This window comes from Fusarium graminearum, chromosome 4, assembly GCF_000240135.3.
Source record: "Fusarium graminearum PH-1 chromosome 4, whole genome shotgun sequence".
NCBI lineage: Eukaryota > Fungi > Ascomycota > Sordariomycetes > Hypocreales > Nectriaceae > Fusarium > Fusarium graminearum.
Window position 1 is genome coordinate 2,620,477 of NC_026477.1, and position 12,292 is coordinate 2,632,768.

Genomic DNA, 12,292 nt, shown 5'->3' on the forward strand with positions numbered 1-12,292 from the left:
AGATAATTCGAATGGAAGATGAAGGGACTCGAGGTTTTTATGGTTGTTGAGATGGGCACATCAATTATCCTCCGTCGCTCTTTCCGTCATGACACCCACGTCCCCGTCCGTGTCCGCATCCGATATCCATACCCATATCCATATCAGAGGGGAGGAGCGGAATGGTGTACATGAAGGCGGCAGGTAAAATGGCAGTGTATCCAAGTACCTCGACTGCCGTGTTCAGAGATAATAGAATAAAAAGCTCACTCGATACGCACCCGCATTACTATTATCCCATCTAATCGAGTGACAAGACACACCCTGTTGACCTAATCTTGGTCGTTCCCGATAAACCCCAGTACCCACTCACACCAGCGATGTAGGCTGTTTTTATAGAGCACACCCAGGGGGTTTGATAATGCATTCCAAATGGCTGTTTTCTAGGCGCAACAGAATGAATTAGTAGTGACTGTATTCCTGCAAATATCGCCAACTGCCTCCATAGTTACACAGTTGGTTGATTAATTTGTTGTTGATTATATGCCTTCATCGTCGACATGTGATGACCACTAACAATACACCCAAGGGTCTCTTCATCTGCCGCACAGAGTCTCTCCATCGGTACAAACGCCGCCGTCTATTCCCCACCATCTATTGGATCTCTCATATGTCGCGCACATCAACAGTGCAGTCATACACAGTAACACTGCAGGAGCTAATCTGCCGCAGCCTCTTGTGTGCTTGGGCACCCATTGGATCTTCATCCTCCGATATTCGCTCTCCCCGTCGGTGATGTAGGTCCTGGCTACCGTCTTGGTGCAAACCGTACAGCCATGCCATGCCCTGTCTAGTAAAGATCAATCTCGAGCCATTTACCCATCATGATACGGTTCTTATTAGCCAACCCTCATTATTCCGTTCCATTATCAGATCTTTTCCATTCGCTCTGTGCTAAAGACAACCTCCACGCGCGCCACTGTCGCTCTTCTCCCGTGTAGTGGGGGTTACTTCATATTACTGACCATACCTCCTTACCTGTGCCTTATCTTGGTTTTGATGGAATCATCAGCATCATTCATCGATATTCAGCTTGGGGTACTGCTCTGCGTCAAGTTAAGCTGGCTGTCTCATTGTAGCTTGTAGCTATCTAAGGGCAATCTCAATCAACTCCATACAGGTTTCTTCCTGTATTCCGGCTTGGTCAACATGTAGGGTAATAAAATGCAAAACGTGTCAAGTCATGGCAATGTCTTTAGCCGCCACAATCTATCTGCCTGCCACATAATAACCTAAATCTAAACATTAAACTGTCTGTCGCGTGTCTATTGCATCAACAGCCAAGCTCCCGGGATATTAGCCCGACCAAGCGCATCAAATCAAACAATCCATTACCAATTCTGAATCCAAACAACTATTCAACATCCAGGAAAGGAAATCAATCTTGCTTTTTGTCGAATCAGAGACGTCGTAACCATGCGGGAATACCGCTGCATCTGCAGTGCATCTTGCGCATGCTACCCTAGTCTTTCTCTCTCTCTGTCTCTTGTTCTCTCTTCCTCCCCGGCCTCTTCCTCCGACCATGCGAACCTACCGTTTTTCGTTAATTATCATCCTGGTCCAAAATTCACTCTGAAGGACATATCGACACTCCCCCCGGACCCTGAAGCGTTGCAGTACAGTACTTATGTAAGTCTAGATACTATCATGCCATTCTCATTGGCCGCCTTGTCATCTTGTTTGAAGAATGAATTGACATCAACTCACACTCCAGCCAATGACACCTTTTATCTTTTTTCTTGACAAAAAAAGATCTACTAACTACACTATCAAACCATGACACAGTCAACCCCAGGCCATCCATCATACGTTACCGAAATCCTTTCCCGAACCGTGCCTCGCCTCTTGTCTCTTGAGGGCGGGGATACTAGGACTAGACAATTGCTGGGATCATACTGTAAAATCCGGGGAGACCAATATTCTCTCATCAATACCTCCCCGGACCGATTAGCCACCCTTAGTCTCCCGCCGTTTCACCCTTCGCTACTATTTTGCCCGAGGTTGCCTCGCTGCTAACTTACTCGCTGTACAGTAAATGATTTTGGCCCGCCGTTTACGGATCTGATCTCATAGATCCATCCGGAGATACAAGTCCACTCGAACTGAACTTGGTCCTGCACTTCGGATTCCCTCCGAGCGTCACCGTTTACAGTAAAATGTCCGGATCAAACCACCGAACCACCAAAGACCAGGCCCAGGACTGCTCTTTGGGCTTTGACCACTACTATCATGAATCTATTTGTCCACGAAAATTGTCTCTGGCCATTCACTTCCATCATGACTTTGACCCCCACCTACACCCCTCATACATACCATGATCCTGACTCTTGGGCATTGAACATGACTCTGTTCCGATCCTTTCCGTTTACTTTCATTTACCATGCCGAAAACTTCTCGTTTTCTTATAAACCTCAACACCAGTCAATTACTAGTACAAAGTCTTCGGTCTATTCACGGCCAGTTCCAGGATTCGCTCCCGCGGAGTCAGTATTTCCAAGGAACCTCAACTAGAACGAGGGGTAAAAGCCCTCAAAAACACACGAGTCTAGTAATCATGCCATTCACCTTGACTGTCGAAAGAGGTGCAGGCATTGACATATAGGATAGCCAAAATACTTCCGCTCTACCACTACACACATAATTAACACATCCATCGTTACTTTAGCTCTGCTAACTTAACGGCGAACTACTCTCACTAATTGACCATCCATTTATTAAAGATTGGTGTCCAATATCATATGCTCTATTCTGTCTGACATAAATGTGTGATATCTGAAGCAACGTTGAGCTCCAGCTCCGAACCCCAGAACGCCTTACCTTACGTACATAAAATAACAATGCAAAGCCATCTAATCTCATCCTTCCGGCTATACATACAATATACCTATTACTGATCACTCTTCCAACGGCGGCTCTTGCATTACACAGCATATATCGTTTTGTCAAATCCCGACTTGCAGTCACTCTTCCTTACCACATGGCTGCCTGGTCAGCATCAAAGCGAGTGAGCTCGCGGCCGGCGTCCTCAAGATCCTTCTTAGCTTTCATGCGCATATAGAAGATGGGGCAATCTTTACTACTGCAGATAACCTCGCAGTGCATGCTACCCTGGCAGCGTTGACATTGGGTCCACAGCCGTCCGAAGCGCACCTCCAGGTCTGAAACGCGATCCAGAGTCTTCTTGTAAAGCTCTCCGACTCGAGGTGCGCAATTGGAGCATACTGCTCCCTCGGACTCCTCTTTTCCTGTCAGAGGCTTCTTGCAACCCATGCATGTCTGTGTCTTCTTGGCGAATTTCATGAGACCTCCAACGGTAGGAGCCGCTACCGAGATGACACGCGTGTGGTCGCCTGTAAGTAGCGAGCGCGCCTTGGTCTCCCCAAGAATGGGTTCGAAAATACGCCCAAGCGGCTTGGCTAGCTGGTTGTCTAGGTAGTAGCGCGTGTCTATCGGCACGTTGTGCTCAAGCACGTAGATGGGGTCCTCCGACTTCTCGAAGTTTTTGGCGCCGGCAGGACCTCGGATCATGACGTAGGCCACTCGGTCACCGAGTCCCGGCGCCGAGCCTGCATCTCGCTTCTTCATCCGTTGCGCCAGCTCAACGTGGGCTTGCTTTGCGGCATAATCGTCTTTTGTAAGGGCTTTTGTGATGACCAATTTCGACATGTCGACCTTATTTTGCAGTAGATCTGCAATCGTCTCTTTGACGTACCTAGTGAATCTTCCGTTAGCATCCCGCTTTCGCCCTGTGCCACCAGATAAGGATTGACAACCTTATGCATGATGGAGCGCAATCGGAGGGAGAACTTACTCTTGTGCACCTGGAACATCTTGATCGATCAGGATCATTCGTAGGACCTTTTCAATCACGGTCTGCACCAAAAGACAGTTGTCACGTCGCACCGTCTCGATACCCTTGGTGTCCATCTTGTCGTACTTCTCTGGCTTGGTCCAGTAGAGACCTGCATATCGCTTTTTGTTGATGAGTAGGTATGGGAAATACACCTTTTCGAATTCAAGCTTGATCGGCTTCACAAACTTGGACGACACGTATTTTGATGCTTCTTCTCCGAGCTTCATGGCCTCCTGTAGGTCTTTGGTACCGAACTTGATCATGACTGAATCAGTGTCACCGTAGATGACCTGTGCGTCGTGTGAGTATCCGTTGGCGATGTTGTAGCGGCCTTCCACTTCTTCCTTAGTCTTCTCAATCATTTTTCGGCCAAAACTCGTTGTACTACTGGCAATTTCGAGACAAGGAAGCTTTCCTGTCGTTGCACCCGTCAAACCGTAAACACTGTTTGCGCTGATCTTCAAAGCCAGCTGTCGACCGTTCAGAACAGCTTTTTTGAAGGGATCTGTCTCAACGGCCAGTTCACGCTTGGCCTGTTTACGCGCAGAAAGCAATTCCTCGAGAATTTGTGCCAGTAAACCTTTGCGTTGCTTGATCGTCACAAATGTGTCACCGTTGGGTGTAACAATGTAATCCTCGTCTTTCTGGAGATTAAAGGCTTCGATTGCTTTCTTGCTGACCAACGTGGTGTAGCAAAGGTTATGAGCTTGCATGATACTTGGGTACAGAGATGCGAAATCCAGTGTGGCAATTGGAACATCGTAGTAACCTCGCGTGGGCTCAATGACTGTAGCACCCTCGTACTGCTCATCTGAAGCTTCTGACTTGAGGTTGGGGATAACGAGTTTCTGCTCAAGTGCTTTTCGGAACAGCTGACTGATGAACTTGACTTGCTGACCTCGAGACAGCAAGAAGTTAAAAGGCACACCTGTGACTCTTGCCATCTCAGTGTAGTTTTCCAAACACGACAGTTTGTCCATCAGTCTCTGCGGAAGGTACGCATCCTTCAAACAGTACAGCGCGAGACGTCTTCGAGACTCGGGTGTACCATTGAAAAGTTCGGTAATCATGGTGTGATGCACATCTTCCTTCTGCTCGCCCAGGAAATTGGCACACACGGAGTTCAGAGTGTAACTTCTAAGCTGATGATCGCGCTGAACCAGCTGAAGGAGATCTAATTGCAATCTACCGTTGGTGTTGGTGGCTTTGGTGTCTCGGTTACCCATCTGCTTGCTGGAGAAGTTGGTTTCCTTAGCCCTGGACTGCATGCTGGGAATTCGAGTCCAGTATTCAAACCCAGCTACCTTGAGATGCTTTGCTCTGTCCAGCAGGTAAGGGAAATCAAAGTTTGAGATGTTGTATCCCGTAATGATATCGGGGTCTGTTCTGATAAGGAACTTTTGCCAGTCGCTAAGCATCTTTTCCTCCTTTTCGTACGCAAGAATTTGAGTTGCCACAATAGAACTTGTTTCTTGCAAACAAAAGACGTTTCGAACAAAGGGCTTCTTCTCTCCGTATTTGGTGACAATGTTGGCGATCTGGATCACAGGATCATGGTTCGCCTCTGGGAAGATACCCTTGCGACCAGCACATTCGATATCAAAGGACAGAATACGCAAAGGAGCCATTTTGGACCATTCACCAACCGGCTCGTGTGCGATGAGATCAAGATAGCTGACTTCGGCCTCAATCTGACAGTTCGACTGGCGGATGTGGTCGTTGACAAGCTTGTATGTCTTTGCTGGGGCTTCAACCCATGACATTCCTCGAACCTATTTGGATGTTAGGATCAGACTATCAGGCTACACGGGAATCCTTACCTTGCAGTCAACCATGAATCGCAGCAAATATTGGAGGTTGTCAAAAGTTTGAACTTCGCCATCATTCCTCCACATTCCCTTCCAGTTCGCATTGCCGCTCTGGATAGTCGTTCGGACTCTGTTTATAAACTTGGGGTCGGTTACGGTGACCTTCAGGTATGGCTTCGACTGGTTGCCCTGGAATCCGTAGATGTTTTCTCGCATGGCGAAAGCAACAGAGTGAATCGAGGGTTGGTGCTGGGCGACCTGTGTTTCTAGGTAGGCCTTGAAAGCTGCGCAATCCTGAGGCTGGAAGTTCACTGGAGCAGGGACGTAGAGATAATGCTTGAAGTCGGTAACATGTAACATGACCGAGTTTCCAGCCTCGTTCACGCCAAACAGCTTGACAGTAGCCCTTCCGCCGTGCAATGTGCCCTCCTCGGCCTCGATAGACTGGAAGCAAAGGCTGTCACGCTCCGGGACGAAGTCGACTACGGGTGGTCGATCCCATGCTTGATCTTTTTCGGTACTGTTTCGTTTTCTGTCCGACAAGTCCTGGCTGAGCTTTTCGAGGACTTCTGATTCGAAAGCACTCTTCGGCTGGCTGGACGCCATCTTGGATCGGTGGTCATTTTGAGAGCCGGGAACCCGAGCAGCGGCGGGAGACGAGGGAATGGCATCGACTTTGCGTTTTTTCGTTGAAGCGAGAGTGGATGTGATGTTCTGACGAGCATTGTTCTCGCTCAGGACTCGCTTATGAGAAGCAATTGTGCTTGTCATGATGACGGCTGATGGCAAATGCTATGCTGTGAAAGAATGAACAGAAAAGGAGTGGAAGAAACGAAGAGAATTATTCAACAGTCACATCCACATACACAGGGATGAAGGCAAAGAGTGGTTGAGGAATTCTTTGGTCGGTTCTGATTGTTGACACTAAACGGTTGGAGGGGAGACTCTAACAGGGGAGATTTCTGGTGGGTTTAGAACGACGACACGACTTTAATTGATGGCCACCGCGTAGCGCGACTTGAGAACCGTGACGTGAATGGCCCCACTTGCGTCGCTGTAAAGTCAGTCACGTGGTTTCGCGCCGCTCTGAATGTTAATATTCCAAGCAGGTGAAGCATCAACATCGATTGCATCAACAAGTCAAATTACCATGATGTAGAGATTCAGAATTTCTGTTAATTTGTAGATTATCTCGGTGTTGTTCTCTTGTTAACTGATCCAAATATTGACTACTAACCCAGTGTCTATTCCAACAATGCTACTCTCGAACATTTGGAACTCACCTTGGCCCATATGTTGTTGCATCTATACCATTAAGTCAGCATTTGTGTGTTATAATATCTCTAATTTTACGAATGAGAAAGTTCCATATTCAGACATCCATTTTAAAAGCATCCGTAGTCCCGTTCAGGATATTCAGCCAAGCCATGCATTGTAAAGGATTCATCATGAGAAGACAACGTGAGCAAAGTTTCTTAAAACTTACCTGTATCAATGACGCTTCGGATACTGAGCCCCGCGTAGCAAAGAGCGAATCCCCACAGCTTTTCCATCTCAAATGTGTAGTTGTCTCAAGACATTGTGGAAGAGGTTGCATAGTCACAAATGAACAGGACGAGGAAGAGGCAAGAGTACCATTTATATCACCGCAGTGATCGATCATCAGACAGGTAGACAATATATGCCATCCCTCATTCACACAAATAACGACGTGCGGGGTATCGAATGATATGACATGTTGGTTGAGCCTGGCCACAGCCAAGAGCTGCAAGCTCATGTAATAGGATTGCCAACCCATGTCCTACATCCATGTAGGTGTTTTTGTATCGGCGAAATGCCTGATATGTTCCCAGTCAGAATACTACCAGCAAACAGTTGTCGGTATCGCAACATATGCCTATTTAGGAAATACAGGTTCAAATACTATGGCCATATGAACGAGATGCATGTGAAGATGTCATTGCTTCATGAATTAACACTAAATAAGACAAGAACTAACATCCGTCAGTCCTAGCAAGTCAAAGGAGCAATATCGTGTTTGTCCAATAACGCCAATGCTGTGAGTATACATGTTGCATAAGTAAGATAAATGCCGCTATCTAGAACCATGCACTACTGGTTCGATGCTAACATTCAATTATGTTTCCGCCGAAGTGACTACCCAACTCATTGAGAGCCGACATATCGTTTTTAGGCGGGCTTGAGGTTCTCAAAGGATCCCCACTCACACCAGTCGTTAATGGGCTGTCTCGAGTTAGTTTGTGAGTTTGTCTTTGCGGGCCGTTGAGAAACTTACAAGGCAGTTCAAGTACTTACACCACTCACAGGTGTCGTGGTACTTGTAAAAGTTGTTGAGGAGAACGATAAAAACAACAATGATCATGACGAGGAACGCTGCTCGAACGAGCCACCAAGCCCACCAGAGTGGCTTTCGTCCCTTGAAGAAACCGACAGGGTTCTTGAAGAAGTGAGGGGGCGTCTCGCCCGTCTGGGGAGATACGGCTGCATAAGACAGCCCATCGCCCATTCGTCGTCGTAGCGAGTTGGGCGAGTGCAGAACACAAACACCAAGAGAGAGACCCATCAAGAAGCCACCAATATGAACAAAGTTGTCCAGACCAGGTAGAAGTCCAAGCACAAAGGCGATTACCATGTCCAGAACGATGAAGAGGAGGTCCTTGACTGGGCTGCGTCTGTCCTTCCAAGAATAGAGAAGATCGAGGAGAACCAAAGCAATAATACCAAAGAGAGCACCAGAAGCACCAACGGATGGCTGCCCTGGAGGCGCGTAATTTCCACCCATGATGTTACCAAAGATTCCGGCACTCATATAGACCAGCAGAAATCGGACTGGTCCGATAGCCATTTCCATCTCTTTCGCGATCGTGAGCTGCAGAAGGAGGTTGAACACAATGTGAATGATACCGGCGTGCATAAAGATCGAGGTGATAAATCGGTACCACTGGTTAGGCTCAGGGCTCTGGTTGATATCGCCGTTGAATTTAGGATCGGGGACGTCGCCACCGAAACCACACACAACGTGGAGAGGACAAAAACTGTCGGCCTTGGTAGCGTTCGGGCATAAAAGGCCAGGAATAATGGCACCGTCTTTGTTCTTGTCGACACTCTGGATACCCTTGACGTTGCGCATGCAAGGTGCGTATCGGGCGCCCATGTTGATGAGTAAACCTGGGGATGGGCCGATAAAGACGTTGAACTGAGGCTTGATCGCAATTGGGGTTCCCGTCAATACACCTAAGTATGGGTTAGTCCAAACCGTTCTCTTGCACGAATATTCCTCTACTTACCCATTCGGGCGACTTCTGCAATGAAAACAGCAACCTGGATGACAGAAAAGAGATAAACGACCCAGGGGATTCTCTTCTTGTCGGACCCTATCATGCCAAGTTCACCTAGACGGACCTTGTCCTTTTTGCTCTTCTTCTTGGGTCGTCCAGGGGCATCGTAGACGTGATCGTTCATCTCGACATCGTCATTCTTGGGAGTCCGGTCTTGAAGAGGAATATCCTCTTGGCCGTAAGGCCGCCCAGCTGCATCTGTGGCTCCACCATGATAGCTCGTATCCTGATAGAAGCCTTGTTGCCCAATGTCAGCCGTACTAGAGCCGGGAGTCTGGCGCGCGTTCGGATTCGCTGGGTATACATGATCGTCAAAGACGGTGTCGAAAGGAGACTGACCAGTTTGACCGGTTTGACCAGGCTGGTTGTGCTGGCCAGAGGGACTGCCATAAGCCGTCGATGGTTGATATTGTACATCGTTGGGTGAATATGGTGTCTGCTTAGTCGGAACAATGTGTGTGGCAGAGTCGGCAGGATAGATCGAGGTGTCGGGAGCGTAGTTTGGGTTGTACGAATCTTGCTCGTAGGGTGGTGCTGGTGTTGGCTGCGGCGAAGGAGTATCATGATTTTGGTAGTAAGGTGAGGAGTGTTGAGGGGCGCCGTAGGGAGGCTGCTGGCTGCCGCCTTGGTAATAGCTGTTCGAAGCCATGATTGATAGAGGAATAATAGATTATCGAGGGCGAGAAGAGGTGAGGCAGCGGATGGGAGAATAAGCCGCCAAGCGGCAACGAAAGAAGGGGATGCTGCTGGTACTGTAACAAGCTGTTTCAGAGCAGCAAGACAGCGTCACAGATACAGATTCGCTTATCTGGTAGCTGATCGACAAGGTGAAGAAATCCAAGACAGTGATATCCCCAAGAAAGTATGACCGTACACGACAAAGAGAATGTGGTCGTTTTCGGGTCTGAAGATGCTGAACCAGAAAAAGATACGAAAAGTGGCTGGTCGGTCAGAATCCCAAGTCAGGTCCTATCCAGAACCTCAGCTGTGCTGTTTCAAGGGTCGCCAGGGACGTAAAAAGACTGGTCTGGATTGCGTGGAAGCTCTGCTCTGATTGGCTGAAAGGCACTGTCGACGCGTATAGACAAGGGTCTCGGATCCGCTAAACTGGTCTCGTTGGCAATAGGTCGTTTCGTATCGCGGCAGACACAGGAGAAAGAAAAACGAGGGATAACAAAGAGTAAAGAAGGGCAAAGGCAGGAATGGCGGAGAGGGGAAATAGTCTTTGTGTATCTTTATCTTTATTCTGAGGCAACCTCAACCCTTGGGTAACATCCCTGCTACGCTACAATACCTTACTCTGCATTACATGGAGCAAACGTGAACGGAAATTCTCGTGCTGACTGGATGCCATGACGAAACAACTCACAATTGAGTGACGGTGACGTACAGTACCGGGGCTGTGCTGACAGCTGTGAGCCATCTATCCCTGCAACCAAAAGGTCGATCACTGGGACTTGAGTCGTCTGAAAGGGTTTTGGATGGAACACAAGTGCACTGGAGGGCCGTTGAGCCTCACTCTTTTGGGGTTTCAGCGCCACATGTTCTTAAATTAGAACGGTAACTGCCCACGGGTTGGCCACGAGCCTTATTTGATACATGCAACGATTAGGTAGGCATCGTGAAGATGGGATGAAAGAATACCCCTCAACTCTCTGCCAAACACCATATGGTATTATAGCCATGAATCTGCCCGACATGCTCAGATAGGGCCATAAAACCTTAATCCACTACGAGGTATCCAGGTACCTCCTTGCCCAAGCCCTTTGGGTTGAGTTCTTTACCACATCCCACCCAACTCATCCATTCGTCAGCCGCAAACACCCACTTCTGCTACAATCATGTTGCACAAACTATACCAACAGGATTACTATCAATATATCACCAACTTCAAGCCATAAACAGATACTTGCTCATCAACCCACATTCCACTTCATATCGAATTATGCGTCTTGGTGGCTGATGCAAATAAGCCAACCATAGCCACTGCCAAAGCTGACGAATCTTCCCCGTATTCTACTTCTACTAACCATGGTTGAAGTGGAACTCGTTGATGCAGCGCCAGCCCCAGGTTTTACTGTATCAGTACAATCAACCACCTGTTGTACGGATTCCGATTTGACCTCTGCTAGACAACTTCCGTGTCCAACCTCCGGGCCTATGAGATGCAACTCTAGAAGGACAAGAACATCAATTAATACCCTTGTACTCTGTTCGTGCCGCCTCTGCAAGCCATGCCAAGCAGCCTCTCACCGAACTCACATAATATACCTCTAAATGCTATTCAATCTGACAGCTGACCTGGACGCCAAGGTTTGTAGCCAGCGCAGGTCCTCCATGGCTTGCCCCTTCCCTCCTTGTTAAGTTATATTGACATAGCCCGACACTGAATGGTCAACGGCAAACAAAGACACCGCATATCTGGACCGACACACACAGAGGTCTGGAAATTCCGGACTGAAACACCCACAGCATCGATATTCCTCTTAATATGTCTGCCAGCGCTGACCCCGTACTGCTGTTAATGCTAGCTGCATAGTCTGGTGGCCCTCAGACAGCGCCACATATTGCTTGTTCCAGATCATCAAAAAAAACTTGAGTCAATAAGTCCAATCGCAGTTATATAGTGTAATATTTTGTACATGATATGAATCGTCCCCTTCTCGGGGTATATCCATCGATATCGCCTCGCTGCGCGCTCTAATAGCCCTGCCCTACAGCGATTCTCCGCCTTTTATCATCAATAGTAGTACAGTTGGTCTTGTACATGTCGATTCTTGTCGACAGTCAGGTCAGAATGCCTCAATTTCCCTCGGTATCGTAGTCGTCATCATTACTTCTTCTCCGTCGAGTTTTCGTTGTCCTGCTTCTTGGTACCCTTTCCCCAGTTACCATACCAGACGTCGGCAACCTGGTCAATAATAATATCACCAATTCCCTTGCCCTCTTCGATCTTTTGTTGGTGCTCCTTGACACGCTTCTCCTTCCAGTCCTTCTCTTCGCCTCCCATCCACACGTCGTTGAGCGTCTTGGCCACCACACCCGTCTTCTCTTGTTCGATTTGATGTCCCTCCCTAGCCCTTCGTGCCGCTTCACGCTCGCGATGCTCTCGGAGTAATTTTTGTGTGCGCTGGGCACCCTCGGGAAGCTCAGTGCCCATCATGGAGCTCAAAAGATTCCCGAAACGCGCGTAGATTGACGACCCAGGTAAAGGAGGCGAGTTGATTGTAGCC

At 48.2% G+C, this 12,292-nt stretch overlaps 4 protein-coding genes across 4 annotated transcripts; all 4 read right to left on the reverse strand.

The window, feature by feature from the left end:
- Positions 1-3,009: 3,009 nt before the first annotated feature.
- FGSG_07175 (DNA polymerase delta catalytic subunit) lies at positions 3,010-6,471 on the reverse strand (the record flags this gene model as incomplete). Its single annotated transcript, XM_011328593.1, has 3 exons — positions 3,010-3,751; positions 3,851-5,664; positions 5,713-6,471. The coding sequence occupies 3 exons, from the start codon at positions 6,469-6,471 to the stop codon at positions 3,010-3,012; spliced, it is 3,315 nt and encodes a 1,104-aa protein (XP_011326895.1).
- A 381-nt stretch (positions 6,472-6,852) lies between these two features.
- Positions 6,853-7,297, reverse strand: FGSG_13083 (uncharacterized protein; the record flags this gene model as incomplete). Its single annotated transcript, XM_011328594.1, has 2 exons — positions 6,853-7,005; positions 7,187-7,297. The coding sequence occupies 2 exons, from the start codon at positions 7,295-7,297 to the stop codon at positions 6,910-6,912; spliced, it is 207 nt and encodes a 68-aa protein (XP_011326896.1). The 3' UTR covers positions 6,853-6,909.
- Positions 7,298-7,743: 446 nt separating this feature from the next.
- FGSG_13084 (uncharacterized protein) lies at positions 7,744-9,708 on the reverse strand (the record flags this gene model as incomplete). Its single annotated transcript, XM_011328595.1, has 3 exons — positions 7,744-7,944; positions 7,997-8,955; positions 9,009-9,708. The coding sequence occupies 3 exons, from the start codon at positions 9,706-9,708 to the stop codon at positions 7,891-7,893; spliced, it is 1,713 nt and encodes a 570-aa protein (XP_011326897.1). The 3' UTR covers positions 7,744-7,890.
- A 2,184-nt stretch (positions 9,709-11,892) lies between these two features.
- FGSG_07176 (uncharacterized protein) lies at positions 11,893-12,222 on the reverse strand (the record flags this gene model as incomplete). Its single annotated transcript, XM_011328596.1, has 1 exon — positions 11,893-12,222. One exon carries the CDS (start codon positions 12,220-12,222, stop codon positions 11,893-11,895), a length of 330 nt encoding a protein of 109 aa, XP_011326898.1.
- Positions 12,223-12,292: the final 70 nt, after the last annotated feature.